The sequence below is a fragment of the Dipteris shenzhenensis genome, chromosome 26 (assembly GCF_047967505.1).
Source record: "Dipteris shenzhenensis isolate YYH24624 ecotype China chromosome 26, Dip_SZ_1.0, whole genome shotgun sequence".
Lineage (NCBI taxonomy): Eukaryota > Viridiplantae > Streptophyta > Polypodiopsida > Gleicheniales > Dipteridaceae > Dipteris > Dipteris shenzhenensis.
In genome coordinates this window covers 47,958,763-47,982,666 of record NC_141621.1, presented here as the reverse complement: position 1 = coordinate 47,982,666, position 23,904 = coordinate 47,958,763, and the positions used below count along the sequence as shown (strand labels likewise).

The 23,904-nt window shown below is 44.3% G+C and overlaps 1 protein-coding gene across 2 annotated transcripts in view; it reads right to left on the bottom strand.

The window, feature by feature from the left end:
• Positions 1-23,904, bottom strand: part of LOC147885193 (uncharacterized) — a 59,033-nt gene that overhangs the window by 11,594 nt on the left and 23,535 nt on the right. For both annotated transcript variants that reach the window (XM_087397161.1, XM_087397162.1), the window contains exons 3-11: positions 21,978-22,224; positions 21,693-21,805; positions 7,552-7,631; positions 7,191-7,332; positions 6,990-7,070; positions 6,558-6,662; positions 5,946-6,128; positions 4,912-5,004; positions 1,790-1,929 (exon numbers count right to left, since the gene is read on the bottom strand). In XM_087397161.1, the coding sequence (XP_087253287.1) occupies positions 1,790-1,929; positions 4,912-5,004; positions 5,946-6,128; positions 6,558-6,662; positions 6,990-7,070; positions 7,191-7,332; positions 7,552-7,631; positions 21,693-21,805; positions 21,978-22,224 (1,184 nt within the window). The remainder of the gene's footprint in view (positions 1-1,789; positions 1,930-4,911; positions 5,005-5,945; positions 6,129-6,557; positions 6,663-6,989; positions 7,071-7,190; positions 7,333-7,551; positions 7,632-21,692; positions 21,806-21,977; positions 22,225-23,904) is intronic.

The window sequence follows — 23,904 nt, the reverse complement described above, 5'->3', positions numbered from 1 at the left end:
AGTTGATAGAAGCAAGTCGAGTCATGAGACTCCGCATGTGATTGACATGGGCAGCCAAGGGAGTGCCACTAGCCATCTTCAATTCAAAGAAAGCAATCTGAAGTGACAATTTTGAGATATGAGAGCTAGCACCAAAAAGAATATCAAGCTTTTGCTAAGCTTCAGAAGGAAACTCCATATCAGAAATGTGATGAATATAGTCATCTCCTAAGCCAAGAGCAATAATGCCATAGGCTTTCTCCTCTCTAGCAGAATCTCGTGCCGGGTGTGTAGGAGCTGAGGATTCTCCAGCATTAGAGGTTGTTAGAGACTGTTAAAGAAGAAGTTGAAGCAGGTTTGACAAGCCCCCAGAGGTTTTCCCTCATCAATGCAAACTTAACTTTCATCTGCCATGTGTGAAAGCCTTTACCATTAAACTTCTCAATATTCAAGAAGATAGCCATGAGAGGGTCTAACCCGAAATGGGCAGTGTCTACTCTCTTACAAGGCTAGAAAAAAGCTGAAAAGCTTCAAAGTACAAGCATTTGGTGTAGCAAAGACTTGTAACCAAAAAATCATAATGGAAATGATACTTCAACTTGTACTGATGCTATTCAACACTTTAAAACATCAGAAATGCCAAAGTAGCATCTAATGTAGCACCAAATTCACAACACTGTTGGGTCGCCCAAGGTCAACCTTTATTTGACCCGACCAAGCAGGTCAGTTGACCCAACCAGCAGGTCGGTCAACCTGGCCTGGTCAGATAAGTGTCTTAAAGATAAGACACATAAGACACGCCGTTCTAAAAATAAATATATAATTAATATATGTATAAGTATACAAGCGTGCAACTTGCTAGCATAGCTACACTTAAACAATGCAAGAAGTAACAATGCACTTATACAATGTACTCAAGACTTAAAAGTTAAAGTTAAGACTCACGACTCAAGAGCTTGCAAGTTAAGAGTCACGACTCAAGAGCTTGCAAGTCACGGCTCACACTTTAAAGGTCTAAACTAACAATTGAATCTTAATATTCAAAAATCTAGATAAACAACTTAACAAGAGCCTTGAGGGCTACATAGATTATATACCAACATAATTAATCAATACACATAAATATCATGGCAACAGTCTGTCAATCACATGTGACATGAATGAAATATGCATCTCAATACATATAATTGAACGCGAACTTTCGACTCTCAAGAGTCAAATCTCTCAAGATTCATCCTAATCCGAATCTGCAAGGTCACTGCCACTGCTGGATCTGAAGTCATCATCAATGATAGCATGGTTAAGTCAAACTCGATGTTTGTTGTTACACCCCACCCACCAAAAAAAAACAAGAGTGTCTAAATGTGTCTTAAGGTAAGACACGTGTCTTAAGTGTCTTATCATAAGACACGAGTGTCTTAACAACCATGCTTGATTGGATAGATAATGAGAAGGCCATCAAAGAGATAACAAGTATTGCCTTCTTTATGTCACCTCTTGACTTGGAAACATAGGGCATTTATTCTATTATTGCGGCAATAGACCAATCCCTCATGCAATGGCATCCCTACCCTTGTCATAAAACCAATATCACTTCTAGATTGACTTGGAAATTAGCATCATCATGACACCTAAAGATTTCAAAATAACCTAGCAATGCCTCCAATATCTACACAAACACTAGTGTATTTAGCTAGATTATAAAAACGAAAATTAACCAATTCAACATAGAAAGATCTACAACCAGATTGGAGTTTCTTTCAAGAAGGTGTTTCCATAGCAGTATTGAGCATAACAAATGTAAGCATACCTGTCCTTTGCGGCATTGATAACTACAGGTAGCATGGTTTGGCAAGTAACTTCAGCACCCATTACTGGAGCAAGGAGTGAAATAGCATATAAAATAGTCATTCGATATAAATAATGATTATTATTTATCATCTCCAAAACCTGCGCATGAATAACCATACATGCATTTGTTATCGAATCTCACAATACTAGCCAGGAAGATTCCTTAAGAACCAGTGTAGCACATCCAACTGGACAAATCTCACACTTCCAGTGGAAAGTAGAACTCAAAAGCAGCTTTGAAATATCTAATAATGATTGCAGCTGGCACAAAAGTCAAAACAAAAAGTCTGTAAATAAATCTTTCAATTTTAACTTTGCAATCAAACAAAAGAAATGCACTAGAAATATGGTGTAGACATAGCAATTACTTAAGTTGAATAGCAGCTGGACATTGAGATACATTTGCAATTTGAAAAGCATCTCAAAAAAGGAGCTAAGGACTGAGCACTCTCTTATCTCTATCAATGTAGCTAAGGACTGAGCCATCGGTAAAAGAGCAAGGACAGCATACGATTCTTCTCCCCATTGCTTCATCCGTAGCCCTCCCTCCTCTTCATTCGGGTAAAAGGCAGTTTCCCAACCTCAAACACACAAGCACCTCTACCTGATAAAGGAACTTATGAGATTGTTAAAATTTAATGTACCCTTGCTTCGGCTGCTCCTCCTCGCTCTAGCTAGCTAGCTGCCTTCAGCCTCCCCCTCCCCTCTCAGCCAGCCCCTTCACTGCCCTCTCCTGCAGGCCCCCTCCCCCGCCGTCTCCCTCGCTCCTCCCGGCTCTCCTCCCCCGTCATCTCCCTCTCCCCTCCCGGCTCTCCTCCCCGCCAACCCCTGCCCTGCTCCTTTCCCCTGCCTCGCCCGTCCCTCTTCCCCCGCCCCCCTCAGCTGTCTCCCCACCCCTCTCAGCCCTCTCCCCCGCACTCTCCTCCGTCCCCTTCTGCTCCCTCTCCCCGACCTCCCTCGCCCCTCGCCTCTCCTCTCCCGACCCCCTCTCCCCTGCCCCTTCACAAATGAGCTTAAAGCCCAACCTCAAACACGCAGTAACACCCCATCAAAGGAGGACATGCATGAGCAAAAGGAAAGAGAAAAGCTAGTGATTCGTGGACTCCCAGAAGTGGAAAAGGAAAGCCCCCTCACCTTGGCAAAGGAGGTGGCGGGTTTCTTTGCTCAACACTTCGCGAACCCAAATGTGGCAATCTATGGAGCCCATCGGGTTGGGAGGATGCAAGAGGGCATGCCCAACAAGAGAGCCATTGTATGCACTGTGATGGATGCCAGGAAGAGGGCTATCATTCGTGACAGTAGCAGGATTTATCTCAAAGGTTCCCCCTATTATGTCAGCGAAGATCGCACCCCGAAACAGCAAGAAGCCAAAAGGAAGCAATATGCAAAAAGACAAATGAGACAAGGCAAGATGTCCCCTACTCAAGAAAGCAACCAGGATGCCAAATAGGGGTACGAGACCCATAAGACATACATGTCGTTACAAATGCTGTTTTGGAATTGTAGAGGTTTCCCTTGGAATAAGGGAGTCAGTATTAATGCATTCATACAGGGAGCAGATATAGTTTTCCTAGGGGAAACTTGGGAAAGCAAGCTTTGTAGAATCCCAAAAATACCGGGATATGTAGTACATACAGTCTACCAAAAACAAATTGGAAAGAGAGGCCAAGGAGGAGTAGGAACACTTAGCAGAGAAAATCAGCATGTACAGAGTTGATAAGCACAAGAGGTTTATATGGCTGAAACATTCAAGTGATGCAAATAGAACAAGGGTCTTCTACTTATCTCTCATGGCCACAAACTTGAAGCCCCAAAAGGGACAAGCGGAGTTCCCAACGCTCCAATGTCAAGGGCTGCAGCATCAAAACCAAGATCTCTAAGACGAGAGGATACTATGAAACATCTTCCCTATGGACAAGCCTCTAAATGAGATTCCATCATCCTCTAACGGGCACAATATCTTCTCTCCAATTCTTTGCTGCTTTCTTACAAACTTACTCACCCCTCCAATCTAGTCTCATTTGGCAACCCATGGGTTTGTGACTAAGGAGATGAGGCTCCAAGTGAGGGAGCAATCCCAACATGATCCCAAGGCCTTACCTTGCTAGAGGATGCCTTTGAAGTGCATCTTCAAATCACGTCATTGACACCCTGCTTCCATAAGATTAGATATGTCGTGCTGATGTTGCCCAATAGCCATATGTCATATCTCACATTACATTATTTGATTAGCTTGCCAAAATGAGGTTTAACATGTGACAAGCTATATACAACACAAGGGCACTAACAGCACTAGAAGAGTACTTATGACAGTAGTATCATATAATAACATAACCTTGCTAACAATTGTACTTAATCTTGTAAACCCATTTGTTTGCAAGGCCCCATTTCTCACTAGCTATTATGATGGTGATGGTCCCTGTGAATTGCTTCGTCCATTTGTTACCTTTTCACTCGTTGAAAACTAGCTACCCATTTCAATTTTGAGGCTGTGTGAGCAAACTTGTATACATATATATATATACCTTTGTAAGACTAGAATAAGTCCAATCATACAAATTTAGATTTTTTGTTGTTCTAAAGACCAAAAATCTACACAAAAAATAAAAGAGAAAATGAAAGAGAAGAAAAAAGAGGTAAACAAAAACTTTTAAGAAAAACAAAAGGCATACTTAGCAAGCAAAGCAACACTTATGTCGTCATCAATGCCCAAGCATAAGCAGCTATACGCGTGTGAGCAAACTTGTTCTAATAATATTTTGGGCATTTACAAAGCAGATTCTAATGATAATGGAGGTCTGCTACTTTACACAACATTGAGTCATGTGTTTTTGCAATTGAGCGTGTACACACACACACACACACACATATAGAGAGAGAGAGAGGGATGGATCGATAGACAAACAGATAGATAGATATGCACGAACACGTGCACACAGACACACACATATATATAATCTCTTGGTAGGATGGATATACACTCAATTTGAGTAAGTTAAATGTTGTGGTAGTTAGAGCCAAATGCGCACACACAGAAAGAGAGAGAGAGACAGAGACAGAGACAGAGACAGAGAGATATACCTGTGGGATGATATGTTGCATAGCCCATTCTGGACCAAACTCCTCTGCTAGTCTCTTAAGGTTATTAGCGGCCGCTTCTCGAATAGAAAACACCTGCATAACTATGTACATTCATTATCTTTCATCACAATTGATACTACATTTAATTAACACATATAGTTCTATCAAAACACGAAATGTGTGAAAAAATAAAATCTTCATGCTCAAAGAAACCAAGTTACCAGCTCAATAACTCAAGGAGACAAAAGATTTAACAAATAGGAAACCATGAAGCCGTCATAGATGATTGTGTTTGGGAATGCACATGCATGTGCATATTTGTGTGCAGGCTTACAAGATACGTAGCTTGATGCACACTTGTGGGAATGTGCGTGCCTATGCATGTAAGTCCACTAAGAAAAGAACACTTTAAAGCTTACAAGTTAAAGATTTTGGATGAAATTGCTCACCTCAAAGAATTGAAAATGCAAAAACAAACAAAACTTGAACAAAGATAAGTTCAAGACCTCAACCATGTGAGCCAATGCACAAAGTGGAAGCAATCTTTTACCAAGAATAGATCAAGAGAGAGGGTAAGAGAGGGAGAGAGAGATAGAGAGAGAAAGAAAGAAAGAAAGAAAGAACGAGAGTTTATTAGTGTCCTCGGGGGGCCAAAAATGACCCATGGGACCCGTCTCGATACAATGTAAAAAGAGTCTCCTCAAGGAGAGAGGTCATCTCTCTCTCTCTCTCTCTCTCTCTCTCTCTCTCTCTCTCTCTCTCTCTCCTCCAATTCTGCTCTCTCGGCTCCAGCCAATGGAGCTACCCCACTACAGCCCGTACTTTCGTTCCAACCTGTACAAACTTTGCACTATACTGCTAGCCTAACTCGTATCCATTTCTCACATCTTTACACCATTAGTGGATTAGAAAGCGTATTCTTAGAACCTGACAATGACCGTTTAGGGAGGGTTTAATTTCCAAAAGCCCGGCGACCTACACTAAAAACATGAGATCTTCATGGTACTCGTAACAAACACAAAAAATAATCTCACCTGATCACTAAGCCATTGCATGCACAAGGTTCCTAGCTTGTCATTGAAGAATCCCACACCCAACTGACTCGCAAGAAGTGGTATGTACTCAATAATTGCAAGACGAACACGCCAGTGTCTATCTTCTGCCAACTCAACAATCGCAGGTAGAAGTGACTGCGAGAGCAGGTCTATCCCAATCACCTGCAGGCCAATACTTCCCTAAGTTGGCATAATAGGAAGTTATCATTGACAAAATCTTATTCACAAGTTACCAGCGGAAACCTTAACTTTCTGTATGGGTAGAAGCCAAAAAAGCTGAAGAACTTTCAAATGACTTTTATTCTTTGCGGTACTTCAACTTCATGTTCGCATGCTTGTGCATGTGCATGTGCGTGTGCGTGTGTGTGTGCGTGTGCGTGTGCGTGAGTGTGAGTGTGAGTGTGAGCGTGCGTGTTCCTAGGACATTCCCAAACTCATCCTCTTAAAACAAAATAGTGCAGTTTCAACCTCATGACAGTCCCCCACAAAGGTTGGAAACCATAGACTGTAGTAAGATCGTGAAACCTTGCCATCTTCAACATAACCATAAGCTTGATATCATAACCATAAAGTTGATTATATGATATCTACCTGATTAACTTGATCAAGCTTGCTTATAATATTCAGTCGCACGTCTGGGAATTCATCCTTTAGGAGAGCAAGGAAGATGGGTAGAAGTTGGTCAATGGTAGCTTCCTGGACATGAAAGGCAATTGAAAAATCAGTTTTACAACTTTGTACTGCCTCCATCCATATGACCACAACATGACTGAGATCTTTAGATAAGTTTAGAGGAATTACTTGTCTGAAATACCTAAGGATGCCAGCAAGAACAGAGAGAAAATAATGCAAGAACTTTAACCCAGGACATAAGCAAACCACCCCTCCCGCCCGTGCCAATCGAAAACAGATTTTGTGCTTGCTGGCAGTATGCTGCCACAGGTACTTCTAAAATTGGGTTTGACTTAATCTAACACATGGATAAAGAATTTATAACACTGAAAAACGTCAGGCATCACTTACCTTTCCCAAGATGGGAGCCATACCCATTATAACAGAAGCAAGGGCAGCACGCACATGTTGTGATGAGTCTGACGATAACTCCTGATATGAAAATTGTGTGAAACGATTATGTCCAGATCTTAGCTGATCTTTAGAATTGAGGACAATAACTACGAAAAGCTTCTTGAAGTAAGTTTTACTGAGACAGAAAAGAGCCTCAACCTTGACACAGGGCAGTATTGACTGAATCGCAAGTGGCAGGCTCACAATCTTGCAGAACTTCGTGACCTTTCCAGCAGCAGCAATTCTAACTTCAGCCTCATTATCCCGCAGCAGGCGTACATATGCTGGTACCAAGTCCGCCCTTCAAGTATGCAATCAAAATGAGAAAATTAACAGTTTTTAAAAGAATTCTGAGATGCTGGCAATCTCACTGCTGAGGAAGAAAGAACAAAAGACGCTCAAATGAATAAACTTGACATGTGCCCCGACAAGCAAGCGAAGGTAACATATGCTCATTGCTGCTCCCTGTCAATACCTAAATGAGAGAAATCATTTTCTGGTTGCAATCTTGACCTCATACCTGGTAGGCTCTGGACCAACTGCTTCACAAAGATCATACAATTGATTGGCAACCATATAACGCACTCGCCAGGACTTGTCCTAAATGTTCAAAAGAATGTAATCAGCAGTATAAGAAGGAATTTAAAAATGCCTAAATAGAATCTATTCATCTATCCAAAAGCACGGCAGCTATGCTACCCTAAACTTTTGTAACCGCTTAATAAGAAACACTGTCCCAAGATTGTTACACACCATGGTCGTTTAACACTAACTATGATCTTGTCCCGTTCCATCTAAAGTATGGGACATTAAGAAAGGCCAAAGACGAGCTGGAAAACTCAAGGTATCGAGTACAAAACTGATTAATCAGTGTTTCCTTACATAAACATCCTGCACTGTACCTGCACTGACTTCACTAACATAACGACATGCATAAACTCCCCAAAAAAGGCATGAAATATACAGGTACATGCGACTATGTATATATGTGCAAAATAAATGCTCAATCACATATATCTTCACTTTGTATGTAGATGAATATATGTGAGATGAATATATGTGAGTTAGATACATGCAACCAGTGCATTATAGGTTATGTGTGAGCACTCCAATATCAGCCTTTTTCACATGTAGGGAAATATGCTCTCTCTCTCTCTCTCTCTCTCTCTCTCTCTCTCTCTAGCCTCTCAGCCCCTCCGCCTCCCTAGCCTCTCAGCCTCTCCAACTCCCTAGACTAGCCCCTCCCCCTCCCTCAGCCCTCTCTACTGTTGCGCCAGCCCCCCTGCACCCCCCCCCTGCTGTCGCACCTCCTCTGCTGTCCATCAGCCCGTCATCTCCCCTGCTGTCACGCCATCTCCCCTGCTGTCGCTGCTGCCGCGCCTGCTACTTTCATGTGGGCGGGACGTAGGCTGGCCATACAGCAGCTGAGCTGCTGCCTTAGGCCACGAGCAGCTGCGCCAGCTGTCCCAGCAGTGGCGCACAGCTGCGCCTGCTGCTCAGCTGCCCTCAAGCCTGCTACTAGCCTTGGGCTAGTGCTGGGTATCCCCGCAGCCCATTGGCCCTACTCGAGGCTCCAACAGGCCCTCATGGCCTAGCTCCACAGCTCGGCATCAGCTATAGGCGACCTGCAACACACCAAGACCAAGAAAGACCCACAATCAAGGGGAAAAAGGGCGGGATCCTGTGCAAGAATGTAAGATCACTATTTCTCTGCAAGGGTTTTCTTGAAATCTACTTTGCACTATGCCTGCTACTAGCCTTGGGCTAGTGCTGGGTATCCCCGCAGCCCATTGGCCCTACTCGAGGCTCCAACAGGCCCTCATGGCCTAGCTCCACAGCTCGGCAAGCCTGCTACTAGCCTTGGGCTAGTGCTGGGTATCCCCGCAGCCCATTGGCCCTACTCGAGGCTCCAACAGGCCCTCATGGCCTAGCTCCACAGCTCGGCATCAGCTATAGGCGACCTGCAACACACCAAGATCAAGAAAGACCCACAATCAAGGGGAAAAAGGGAGGGATCCTGTGCAAGAATGTAAGATCACTATTTCTCTGCAAGGGTTTTCTTGAAATCTACTTTGCACTATGCCTACACGAGGTGTGTGGAGGACATTTAGGGAGAACAAGCCTTGGAATCTGCTTTGACAGCCCTATCCAATGGGACAGCCCACAGAGGTACCACTGAAGTGCTCACATGCCTCAACAAAATATGTCTCGTGCTAATTGAAAAAATAGACAGCCTAGAGGCCACAAATGTGGCCTTATCGGCTGCAAAAACCCATGTTGACAAGACCCTTGCTGAGTTTAAAAAGCAGGGAGGGAAAATACAAGAAGAATGGAGGAAAGAAAAGGCCAAGAAAGAGGATTGGGAACAAGAAAAAACAGAATGGATAAATGAGAAGGTAAAGCTCCAAGACAAGATGCATTCACTGGGTGTTGAATTACAGCAAATGAAGGATATGCAAATGCCTTCAGAGGGGAGTTGTAAAGCCATGGAAGTACTCAGAACAGAGAATGCAGCTCTCAAAAAAGAGATGGCGGCCATGCAGGCCAAGATGATTGGTAAACATGCTGAGATCACACAACTCAATAAAGGGAAAGAAGAAATGCTTGAATGGACAGCAGTGGTTAAAAAGGGATCAGTTGCACCCAAGAGGAGTTTATCTCTGAGACTCTAGAGGAAGAGAAAAGGAGATCCAGCAAGGTCTTGAATGTGCTTGTAAGGGGCTTGACAGTGGGAGATACCCCAATGGCAGATGCCCAAGTTTTGTTCACTAAAATGGGGGTTAATCTCACATGCGAGACAGCCTGGAGAGTAGGTAAAGCTGAAACACCAATGAGACCCTTAGTACTGAAATTCCAGAATGCCATGGATAGGTCCACCATTATGAGCATGAAAGCAGCATTGAAAGGGACCAGGATATATTTGGATGATGATCTAACCCTCCTACAGCAGGAGCACAGAAGGGAGGGAATGGTACGCATAATGGCAGCAAGGGAGGCAGGAAAATGGGCTGTATATAGAGATGGTAAAGTCATTATCCGCAAGAGACCAGCCGAGGAAGAGAAGGAAGATGGGGAGTTACGACGGTGTCGGACCAATGGGATGAATGCGCATAATGAACTCAAGATGGTAGTATGGAACTGCAATGGCACACTCTGGTCTGACCTAGGAGGATTCTCGAAGACATACACTGGGAGAGACATGATTTTTTACACCGAGAGACATGAGAGTCCAGAGAGAGGACTGCCCACTGTGGCAGGACATACATGGGAGTCAGCCCACCGGAAGGAAATGAGGGGAGATAGTGGAGTACGTGGCTCCGGAGGATCCTCTGCAGATCACATTTGAGACCGCTCATTTCAATAGTTCAGAGAGAGGAACACGCATGACATATGTGGGTCTGTGTCCAAATACCTGATGCCGGACCAATCTACATGGCAGTGTGCTACTTTCCTCCAGATACATCACCTTATGCACACGCAATCACTACGAAGGGACACAACCCATATGAGACGATACATGATGATCTCCTTGAGTTCTCCAGACTAGGAGACAACCTCCTTCTTGGTGACTTCAATGCACGCACAGGTGACAGGCAAGTGGGCCTACTTGACTTTACATCAGACTCTCTCATAGTACCAGAACTAGACACTGCACAGCTTGGGACAGTGAGACACTCAGCGGATGCACCACACGTGACGGGATACGGCCGGCATCTACTTGACCTGGGGGATATCCATGACCTATCATATACAATGGCCTACAAAGATAGCCATTATCTGGTGGGTTCACTTGTTTCCCGCATGGTGGAGATACTACAGTGGATTACCTACTTGGTCCCCTATCCTTCACCTCACGGGTACACGACTTCGTTGTGCCTCCTCCTCCGCTAGGTGCTGACTACTCATACATATCCTTCAGTATCTCCACCACTACACCAGTCACATGGAGAGCCCCCCCCCCCCCAAACTCCCACTTGTGTACGGGGCCACTTTGACCGGACCCTTGACCCCGTTTACGTGAGCCATTTGGCACAGGAGCTCCCACACTTACTACTTGGAGATGAGGTAGACCTCACCCATGCATCAGACACCCTTGCCACACTGATCACGGACGCAACTATTAGATCTTTCCCTATGACTCGGCCTAGGCGCGTTTCAGTGGGAAAGATGCCTCAGAACCCCTAGTATGATGATGAGCGCAGAAAGATGAGAGCTCACCTCACACGTGAGCAAGCCCTTGGCCACTTGACATCACCTTAAGGCACAGAGGATCTCACGACGACTGACACACCGCAAGCGATGGGCTTTCCTCACCCATAGGATGGACGAGGTGATTAGTTCGTTCAGAGGAGGGGATCCTCCTATCGGATGGGGGCTCCTATTGGAGAGGAAGCCGCCTATCCCCATCACAGACCCGGGTGTTTGGCACACATACGCATGCTCTCTCTATGATGTTCTGATGAAAGCACCACCCAATATGTCCGCTATGCCCAAACCCGCCACTTGTCACTTGTTCACTGCACAGAATGTGTGGGCGGCACTCCGTCGGCTACATAACCGCAGAGCACAGAATCATGAGGGGCTACGGACGGAACATTTCTCACACGGGCACGAGGTTTTGGCCCCGATCCTAGCACAGATGTTCAACCATGCCATATGCCACGGCTTTCCACCCTCTTGGAGCACTACCACCATCGTCCCAATACACAAGGCAAGTGACCCCATGGACACTGGGAACTACCGCACTCTCATGATTGGCCACACTCTGGCCAAGATCTATGGATCTATACTAGAGAGAGAGATCAGCAGTCAGAGAGGCACATGGGTAGCGTGCTCTAGGACAGGCAGGATTTCAGAGACAGCATTTCACCCTAGACCACATCTTCACACTGAGGGCTATCATTGAGGAGGCGAGGTCGAGGCGTCAGAAAGTCTATGCCTGCTCTGTAGACTTTCGGAAGGCTTTCGACACTGTCCCACAATCCCGCATGATCAAGAGACTCCAGGAGATGCAGATCCCAAAAGTTCTGATTTGGGGGGTGATGAGCCTATATCAGTCCGTCAGGGGACGAGTTCATGCCCCAGGAGGCCTATCAGGCTGGGTGGAGAGCACGATTGGGGTGAAACAGGGATGCCCCTCTCACCGACTCTCTTCGGCCTCTACATGGATGAGATCACATGCTTCATAGACAGCCTGGGAGGCAAGAGGTCACCGCTAGCTCATTTGTTGGTACCAATACTACTATATGCGGATAACATAGTCCTCCTGTCGTCCTCAGCAGAGGGATTACAGAGACATCTGGAGGCCCTCGAGGAGTTCTGCACAGAGAGAGATCTGATAGTTAACCTTGGGAAGACCAAGGTTGTGATCTTCGACACCTCATACCCAGTGCTCCATCGACATAGCTTCACTTACCGAGGTCAACCAGTAGAGATTGTGCAGTCCTACACATACTTGGGTCCAGTTTTCACGATGATCCATGCAGCTCGAGCACACCTCACACGAGGATATGGTGCTTTGGCCCAGCTAGAGCGACAATGTTTCCAGGCACAATTCCACGACCCACGGACGAAGTGCTGGCTTTTCGACACCCTAGTGAGACCAAATGCCATGTATGCAGCACCGTTCTAGGGGTGTGATATTTCAGTAGCAGAGTGGAAGAGATTTGAGCGGCTACAGATAATCATGGGATCCAGGATGATTCGTAGTAAGCCCTCAGTGCCCCATCAAATAGTACACGCAGAGTTTGCTATGACCCCTCTTCAGATCGATGCCACCTTTCAGACAGTGACCTTCCTCCATAGAGTTTGGGACCTACCTCGTGAGAGGCTACCGAGATTGGAATTGGAATCCTCTATCCGACGGGCAGAGAGAGGGTTTGATACAGCATGGTATGCATGCATCTCCTCTATCCGACGGGCAGAGAGAGGGTTTGATACAGCATGGTATGCATGTGTCTCTGCTTGGTTCACCAGTCATGGCATTCAGATGGATAGGCTCCCCCCTTTTCAGTACAGCATGGATGCACCCCCCGAGCTGATTCCGCGAGATGAGATTAACCGCATCATACGGTTAGACCTCCTCCAGCTTCACACACTTCGGACTTGGGGCGGGGACCAAGAGTTCCCCACCAAGACCTAGCTCTACTATGACCATTTTACATGCAGAGTTCACCATGACACCTCTACAGGGTGATGCCGTCTATCAGACAGTGACATTCATCCATAGAGTTTGGGACTACTGTGGCTAGCCCTATAGTCATCCAGACAAATCGCAAAGAGTGGAGCAGACACATGGTATGCACGTATATCCACATGGTTTGCTAAGCACAGCATTCAAATGGACAGGCTTCCCCCCCCCCTTCAGTACAGCATGGAGACACCTCCTGAGTCTATCTCACGAGATGAGATTAACCATATCATACGTTTAGATCTCCTCCAGCTCCATACATCTCAGACTTAGGGAGGGGGGTCAGGAGCTCCCCAACAAGACCCAATTCTATCGCGACCACTTTCTTAGAATATTGGAGGGATTCATCATCAAACCCCAGTATCTTGAGGACACTGGAGTCTTGCATGCATTGAGGATTACCATTGGACAGATGCGAGTTTCATCACATCAATTGAGGATTGACGCGAGGAGAACAGCAGGTATACCAAAAGAGCAACGGACCTGTATGTTATGCACATTAGGAGTGGTTGAGACAGAGGGTCATTCTTTGTGCATGCCCAGCCTACTATGAGATCGAAAGCGATACCACTACCTCTACCAAGAAGGGAGCGGCTTCGGCCCACTGTCACGACTGATCCACTTCCATGACCAGGTCTACATTGAGGCTCTATTTGCTTGAGATGCGTAAACATAGGGAGACTCTACTATGACAGATTAGAGAGCACCAGAAGGCGAACAGACCACAAGATACAGAGACTAACCGCGCACAACGACGCGTCACTAATTTTTATACATTTGAGTCATCTCAAGGCACAACAGCAGAAAGGAGGAGGATCTAATTGATATGCGGGTCTTGATCAACAGAGAGAGCCGACACGGTGTCGGGGGGGGGGGGGGGGGGGGAGAGAGAGAGAGAGAGAGACACACACACACACACACACACACACTCACATACACACACACACAGAGACCACCCGAGACATAGAGAGCGACTAGAGCACACTCTATTGAGGTCCGGAGCCTATCACAGCTTTCCTCTGAGGGGACCGCCCAAGACGAGGGGTCCACTCTGAACATAGCCCAACGGGTTCAGAGATCGAGGAGACCACCACCACCACCCCCACACACACCACAGCGTGAGATAGCCTAATAGACGCAAATTCGATATATTTTCACCTCTCACAGACGAGCCACCACATTGCCGGGCTTTGATTTCTAAGTCCCAGATCGAATGTTATGGCTGATGCATTGTCATGGAAACCTCAAATTTCAGCAATATCCATTGCATACCACTATGAGTTGGATGCCATGAAGGATCAATATGCACATGATGAGGATTTTACAAGGATTTATAATCAGCTTTCTAATGGTCAGTGTCATAAACATTATACTCAGAGATGGCTTTCTTATGATGCATGATCGCCTTTGTGTCACGAAGAAATTGAGGCCTAAAGTTTTGATAGAGTCATCCTCCACCATATGCAGGGCATAGAGGCATTGATGCCATGGTGAAGGCAGTGGGGCCCTTTTTCTATTGGTCAGCTTTGAGACGGGATGTTGAGGCATTTGTTAGGACCTGCATTATCTATTAGAAGATCAAGTTTGACTGACAAAAGGCACCCAGACTATTGCATCCGTTGCCTATTCCACATAGACCTTGGGAGAGCATCGCCATGGATTTTACTTTCCTCCTAGGATGCCAACAAGCAATGATGGCCTATGGACTATCATATGCAGGTTCATTAAGCAGGCTCATTTCATTCCGGTAAGGAAGAAAATTACAACAGATCGCATGGCAACATTGTCCATGCAGAACATCTTCAAGTATCATGGCATGCCCTAGTCTATCATTCATGACAGAGATCCGCGTACGACAAATCTGGTCTTTTGAGAATCCGAACACTACTTTAAAGTTCTCATCTTCTTTTCATCCACAAACAAATGGGCTGTCTGAAGAGGCTAATTCCACTGTGCTTGAGCATAAGACACAATGGGAGTAGTACTTCCCATTGGTGGAGTTTGCTTATAACAAGGCTGTGCATACTAAAGCTCCATTTGAGATAAGTGGAAGGAGGGAAGAAAGCCCCGCCCATTTTGCATACAAAAGATAAGATCTTTGAGGCCGACAAGTATGTCAAGAGCATGGACGTAGCCTATCGAAAAGTCAAGAAAGCTCTCCAAAAGACTCTTTCAAGCAAAGTAAAAGAAAGCAGTTGATCATCACCGCCGTGCATTAGAGTTTGCACAGGGTGATTGGGTTCTTTTGCATTTTGAAAAGGCAAGGCTGAAAAATAAGAGGAGCAAAGTCTGGTTGTTTACCAAGTTGAGTACAAGGTACTATGGGCCTTTCAAGTTTCAGAGAAGATAATGATGTAGCTACAGATTGAAGCTACTAGATCGTTGGAGGATTCACAATGCTTTCCATGCGCGTCTTCTCAAACCAGAGGATATGCCTTCTAACCCGAAGCTAAAGGTTTAGAAACTTAATGAGATTCTAGTTCCAGAGCGGAGATTGGCGCATAAGGAAAATCAGAGGTAAAGTTTCCCATCGGTTTTAGGTGAAGTTTTAGAAGTTTTCACCATTGCATGCGAAATCAATGTTTTGAGATGACCATACAATAGTCCCACTAGTTTGGAATCCAAAATTTCAATCTATTTTGGTTTTCAACAAATCAAAAAAAAGTTATGGAGCGTGCCCTCCAATGGATTCCATGATTGAGTTTTGGAATAGCTTAATTGTTTAATCTTTAAACTGGGCTGGCGTAGACTTAACGTGAGTAACAAAAAGAAACAACAATATGCATTGTTATGAGTCTGGACTAGCATGGTGGTTGAAGTTGTTGTATTTCCTAGTAGTTAATTTCTTGACTGGTTCGGGTCATATACTAGTTAATTTATAAATCAGGTAGCTTGTACTTAATGTGATTGTCCTTAACTAGCCCGATGGTTGGAACATCATGGAAATATCGTTGAGCTAGCTTAGGTCAAACAGGAGATATGTGACTTTCCTAAACTAGCATGGTTGAAATAGAAATCTATCACACAAACAGAAATAATTGATAACTATCCCTATGGTTAGTTGAAATTTCTATCCTAGTAGTTAAATTATTTAAGTTAAAGTTTTGGGTTGGTTCAGGTCATATATCTGTCGATTTCCAAACCGTGCTGGCTTGGACTTATGTGATTGTCCTAAACCAACCTAATTGTTGGAACATCATGCAGTATATTACCGACCTAGTTCAGGTCAAACAGGAGTTATGTGATTGTCTTGTACCAGTGTGGTTGAGCATTTTGCAACCAAAATAATTGATGACCAACCCGGTGGTTGAATTGTTGTATTTCCTAGTCATCAAATTAGTTTAATCCAATTTTACAAATTAATTTTTTTTACAGACCAAGCAAAAGAACAAAGGAAAGAGAGTTTGCAACCGACTTTAGACATTTATAAGTGAATGAGAAAACTAAAAAATAGTAATACCTTATACGCAAAGCTACTCATCGGCACCCAATCATAAGCTGCCATCAAGGTTTCAAAAGATTCCGGAATCTCTTGGGTAAACCAAGTGCTTACTAAGCTTTAAAATCTCAACCAAACAGCAAAAACTTTGATAGCAAAAAGGAAGAAACAAAGCAGAAAATAAGACTAAGGAATGCGAGGTGAGACCATAACCAAACCACAAGCTGAGGTTCTTCACTCATCGCAGCCTTCTGCTTAATTTGCACTTCTTAAAACGTGGCCATGACTGGTAGGAATCCAATCAAGAGCCAATTTGTAGCACTCTAGAACAAATCGCACGTGATAAAACACCTCGTCTGGTAGCTGGAAAAGGTCATGACAGCTTAGGACATCTTCAGTAAAGGGCTGGGCTGAAATCGCAGTAGAGAGAAAGAGAAATAAATAAATAAATGAAGTCTACTAATGTCCATGGGAGACCAACAAGTCTATGGCACAGCAAAAATACCACCTATTACATCTGCTTAGGGAGGGCACAGCTCCCACGGAGTGCAAAAGCAACTTCAATTATTTAGTGTACCTACATAATATATATACCTTTGTAAGATTAGAATATGTCCAATCATACCTACATAATAATCTGAAAAAATAATCGGCCATACATTCTTTTAAGACAGAGTCTTTTTGTTTTGGTTTAAACTCTTTCATAATTGATGTGCCTTCAGGGTATACGGCCCATTTTCCATACTTTCTAGCAGCCTTAACCGTTGCCTTATTCTTCAATTGAGCTCATGTGAGTTCCTCAGCTATCCCATACCTTAGTCCCTTCCAGCTTGTATGATTGGTGGAAAAGCTTGATCCGTAAATCTCATGATTTGAGGGTAATGATAGCATGTCCTCTACACTGTCAGATATTAGTTGCTCCATCATCCTCATCATCAACATCCATTGAATGCTAGGCTGGCTGCTTTGACATGTGCAGAAAAGGAATCCTCCTCTTTGTACCAGCCTTCAGGGAGTCCTCCTACACTAATCTTCAGTGCGTTATCACGTTTGGCTTCATGTTCCTTGATGGATATCAGTTTTATTTGCCTTTGTATCAACCTCCACAATAACTTCTTTCTTAATTGTTTGCACCTCAGTGTGAACAAGATCTTTAACTGTAGAGACTAGTTGAAGAGCAGGGGGAGAAGCTTTGCAAGCTTCCATTACCGCATCTATTATTGCCCGCTTGCCAAGTCCTTCAAGAACCTGAAGTTTAGCAGTCGCAGCTGCCAATCGCACCTTCAACTCTCTCACCTCTTGCTGCAAATAAAAAATCTGTTCATGTTGACCAAGGATGGGTGTCTTCCGACCTCCTTGATAGAATTATATGCATATGAACATGGTGTTCTAGCTGCAACTGTAGCCTATTAAATCCTATTGGCTGGAGTCGTTGGGGCAGAGGGAGATTTCGAGGGGGATTTTGAAGAGAGGCTAGGCCACTCTATGCTGGCCATATCTGAACAACCCCAAGCTGAGACTAACCCCCGGGCTGCGCTAGGAGTTTCAGCCCGAACCAAAGTGGGGTTAAAAGAAGCAAACCTGCTACTGCGAGCTGAGGGTGAACGGACCCTAAGTGAAGTGACTTGCAAACTAAGCCGACCTTGAGGATAAACTGAGGACCAAGTGAGACGCAGGCTTGACGACAACCAACAGGGAGTTGTTGGCGACACGGTTGACCGAAGAACTGCTATTGTTGAACGCACAGACTCTGCACTTGCTGCTGCCAGCGTGGGTGCCTAGGAGACGTGGCGAAGTGTTTGTTGGGCGCAATAGCTGATGCTAGCTATCAGAGGTGTAGACGACTTGCGATGGGAGGCGGGCTAAGGAGATGGATTGAGGGAGACATATTGAGAGAGAGAGAGAGAGAGAGAGAGAGAGAGAGAGAGATCTATGAACATCCTCAGGAGGCCTCACAGGCCTGTGGGACAAAGTACAACAAATGAAAAGAAACGCATACAAAACACATACAAGTCGCAGAGGCCTGAAGCAAAGGCCACGCTTGGGCCCTCGCTGAGTGCTAAGCTAAGCTAAGCTATATATAGCTCAAAACCACAAGTGCAAAAAGGACTGGAGCTGATAAACTAAGAGATTGAGGCTCAGTAGCCAAAACCAGCACTGTGGTGACTCTCCAGTGGGCTGCAAAGATATCCCAGACTGTGTCTATCAGGCTGTCTCCTGCTGTGGTCAAGGGCGTGGTCTCCAACTATGGTGGAGAGAGAGAGAGAGAGAGAAGACTCCTCCTTCCCCCTTTCATTGCTTTCTCGAAGGAAGTATGAGCTTTGGTGTACAAGAGAACTCCGAGCGAAGCCGAATGCATAACATTCTGAATCTTTGTATTGGGCAAGGTAATAAATTAAGCTCGTACTTCGATGGTAGTGCGCTACCTTACTTCCGAAGCTGTACCTCATCGAGGATTTCCAAGAAAGAAGAAACTTGCATATCTGCATCCCAAAATCTCTTGTTGTAGGCTTCAATAGACTCATCATCGTCCGTGTGAAGACCCTCCCATGCCATCTGTACTTCATCCACAAAATGTTTTGGAAGAAATTGCTGATCGAATAATTTCTTGAAACCCACCTAAGTCTTGGGAGCCTTTCCAACGACCAATTACGCACTCCACCAAGCACTGGCCGTATTAGTAAGATGGAGACTCACCATACGAAGCTTAGAGGCTTCTTCAAACTTTCCAATACCCACAGCCAAGTCAAATTGGCGTATAAACTTCATATCTTTGTCTGTGTGTCCATAAGCTTCATTATAATTGACAAAGGGAGCAGACTTACCTCCTCCTTTGAACTTTCTTTCCTTAGGCTCTCAATGCTTTCTGTGGTACTTTCTGCATGAATTGTGCGATGAGCTAGGACTGAAATTAATCGACTAGAACTACACAACTTTCTTGTGCGCTTCTTACTTTCAAGAGTAGGAGATCACCTTCGGTTTCCACTTGAGTGTGAACTCCTCCCCCTTTCCCTTGAGCTTACAGTATGGCTAGGAGAAAGCCACCAGCTTACTTCCTTAGAGATCATCAATTGCTTAGAGGTGTGAACCCTCAAGAAGTGCTGAAATTGAGGGATCTTCTTTAGAGTTTCCAACTCTTGAATTTTGGCTCTTATAAATCTTCATCAAGATCATCATTTGGCCCTATGAAACCCATTTTACTAGGCTGTCTATAGAGCCGAACTACCATGCTCTGAGGTCCTGGTATGCTCAAGAATCAAAAAATATCAAATCCAAACTGATTTCTAAGCTTGGCTGAGCTGAGAAGAAGACTGGATTGGTCACAGAAATTAACAAGATTGATTTACAGTCAAGTCTGCTTCAATATATCATATTGAAATCAACACTTCGGGCAGAAAATTGTCCAAATAGCTTAATTTCCTTGGGACAGCAAACAAAGCTGAACCAATCCTCAAGATTCAAGATTGTTTTGGCCTTGAAATTCGCAAATATAAGACAGCAATCAAGGAGAGCTTCCCAGGCCAAACACACGCACTATCTGCACACATATTTGAGGCATCTGACAAGGCAAAACAAGCTGAGATGGATCCCAAAAATAGTGAGGAAATGCTGTCCTTCTATAATTAGCTGATAATTGGTAGTACTTTGGATCGTTGCCACCAAAGGAAGGACCGAGCTCTAATACGACTGAAACCTTAAACAAACCCCGAGATCAGGTTCTTCAATTGCTGAAACCGTGGCCAAACCTGGTAGGAATCTGAATCGCAGCAGCAGGAGCCAGTTTGCAGCACTCTAGAACAAATCGCACGTGATAGACACCTCATCTGGTGGCTGGAAAAGTGTGTGACAGCTTAGGAAATCTTCAGCAAAGGGCTGGGCTGAAATCACAATAGAGAGAGAGAGAGAGAGAACACAGCACTAGGGGCCAGAAATAAGGGCTGGGTATTCATTGCAATAGAAATCTATTTGTACAAGATCGCTCGCAAGGGAGCAAGAGCTGAGTACAATATCTCAACAAAACTCAGAACTTAGAGGCTCTATAGACTATGCCAAGCAATCAGAAACCATATGCTTTCCAAAAGCTCAGCCTAGAACAAGCGACTTTTCCAAAAGCTGGGCTTTTAGCAATTTTGCCAAAAATAGGCGCTTTCTCCTATGGTGGAGTGTCTTATTTGCTTTTAGCTCAAGCGAGCAGTCCGATAAAATGGGGCACCACTTATCTTGTGCTTTTCCCCTTAAAAAGTGGGAGAATTAAGCACTACACAAAGTCCTGCACGTTGCACAAACAATATCCAACACTTTAAGAGGTTAGCCATATGCATGCATTCTAGTTCTTGCAGTAATCCTAATCCCTTGTGGGCATCCCCATAGTGTTCTCATTCTAGTTAACTGAAGTCAACTTTTTGACCAGAGTCAATATAAAAGATTTAATGGGAAAAGTACAAATTTCCTGACACGCTCTCTCTAAAAGAGAGAGCACACACCCCGTGCACGAGAAAGAGAGAGAGCTACCCCCCCCCCCAAAAAAAGAAGAAGAAGAAAGAAAGAACAACTGATGCTAACACAAGGGAACAAAGAAAAATCAACGTGCATATAAGAAGACAAATGAACCACCAACACAAACACAAGGAAACAATCATTATCATTATATTTTAATTAATTCGTTTTTTTTTAACTAATTTATGATAATAATATAATTTAACTTGACAATTATATTGGAACAGGTGTATTGTTGCTATGAAACTAACCCTATCAGTCATATGCAAAAAAGCACAATAATAAAGCATCTGCTGTGTGATTCAAACATATAAATATCAACAGGAGGGGGAAATGTAAGTCATGCAGTACAAAATCACCACGAGTCCAAATAAAATCAGATACTGGGTGAAATGAATTCTGGAGAGTACATATATGCACACGGGTATCCACTGATGCAGGGGCATGTATCATCACTGTGAAGGATTTACAAACCCGCATGCTTAAGGCAATCATGAACTCTAGAATTTCTTGGAACGCAACTAATAGATCACACCTGTGAGAAATTTATGATGACAGGTAAAATGTTTGCAACGCAATCTTGAGGTTCCAAAAGCTTGCCCAATGCAGCACATCCCTCAACTGCAAGAATCCTGACAGAGTCTTGAACTGCAGACATGCAGAGGGTGCACATAAATAGATTAATATGTATGGAGAGCAAAGAAATGACACAGATTATTTACAGAAACAAAAGCATGCTGAGGCCCAACAAAACGCCTTGCGTATGAACAAGAAAAAGTAATTATTTGTTAAGTGCTTGTAGGTGTAGAAAGATAGATACCATCTTGAGTTAAATCTCGGAAAAATGTCATGATCTCACTTTTGAGATGCACGGGCTCCACAGTTGCAGCAAATTTTCCCAAATTTGAAGCAGCAGATCTTCTAACCATTGGCATATCATCATGACAAAGTTGATTGTAAACAGACCGTAATTCTGAGCGGAACAATTCAGGTGCACTCGGGTATGCGATGTGAAAGAGACCACAAGCAGACACACGTGCAGTGAACCATTCACCTGCTCCCAGCCTCTGTACACACAACAAGATCAAATTTGTTCAAATCCAAACTGATTTATGGCATATGAAAAAGGTAATGGCATCAAATGCTTCAAGTAAATCTCCAAAGTATGCGACAGTAAAGACCTTCATGTTGCTTAAAACCCCCCATGTCTCACCTCACTATTTCAATACCATTAACTAATCCACATATTCATATAATCGTGTCTAATGAATGTAAATCAGCTTTTCTCTGCGATTATGAGCAAGACAAATCATCATCTATCTTGTGTTGCTCATTATGATAGAGCATCCAATCTGTGTACCTGTTTGCCAGCATACTTTCAAGTACAAAATGTCATCCTTTGAGCCAGTTTGATCTGGCAATGTAGTTCTCCCGTGACTCTTTTTTACCATTCGTAATTCTTATACTCAAAAGCATGTATGGAGAGTGCCCAAAGCAAGAAACTAGACGGGATGTTAGGATCATAAAAAGGTAACGGGGACAATAGTATACAAAGAGAGAGGGGGGGCGGGCGCTGAAAAAGACCAACAAGGTGGGGTGGGTTTATTAGCGTCTGAAGAAGGGCAACAAGGCCTATGAGCACAGATTAGAGTTAAATCATCCCTAATAAGGCAATCTAGAGGTGTCTAGCACACCCATAAGACTTAATGAAGAGGAATACACTCCCTGAGTGTGTAAGGATGATTCTTATCATGTGTCATCCATCAGTAGTCTAAGGTCCATGCGGACCTGATTGGGATCTCACTTGGAATTTTGGTGTCTGTAGAACACGTCCAAGAACTGCTGTTCACATCCCATACTCTCCATGGTCCGCACCCTGTGAAAGAAAGAAAAGAAAGTTTATTAAAGTCTTCGGAAGACCAATGGGTCTATGAGATTGTGAAAATCTTGATACAACCAGCTGTGGTAGTGGAGCTACTAAACAAGCGTCCACACCAATGAAGAATGGCAGTACTAAGTCCTAAGTACAACATAGTCATGTCGATGGTCGACTATATATCAATCTCAGCATCGTCATCAATATCATCATCATCATCGGCAACAACAAGATATAAGGATGGATGAGACAGTGAAGCCATGAAGTCAGCAATAGAGTGCTGTCGGGCACTCAGAGGTGCGGTCCTCCACATCTCCTCGTCGTAGCTCTGTGTCTGACAAGGGCTACTTTAACCCCCATCGGTCGGGCTCCGACTCTAAACAAGGAGGGGATGTCCCCAAGTGTGATCTGTGTGTCAACCCTCTGTCTGAGCTGTCGGGTCACATGCTCCGGGTCAAGGTCATGTCGAGGCCTCGTCTCGTGGGAGTCCATGTAATCTAGCTTAAAGAACTCCGTGATAGAGCTCTAAGAGGGATCAACCGAGGAAGAAGTCTGCTCCTGTCTCTATGCTCGGAGTATTCTCTCACAGTGTCTAAGTGCCTCATGGATGAAACCTGCCAAACACCGCTGCTCTGGGTAGGAGAGGAAATAGGCCAAAATCCCATAACTATCCCTGAAGAGGCAGTGGAAACGCCCTCGGATCTCATAGTACATAGGACACCTGAAAATGAAATGCTCCTCTGTCTCAACCTCTTGCATGTCACACAATGTGCTTATGCGCCTTTCCCTGGGTAGTCGCTCTGCTCTGCCGCTCTCGATGCGAAGTCTGTGTGAAGAGACCTAGAACTGCCCAAGAGAGATCCTCAGCGAG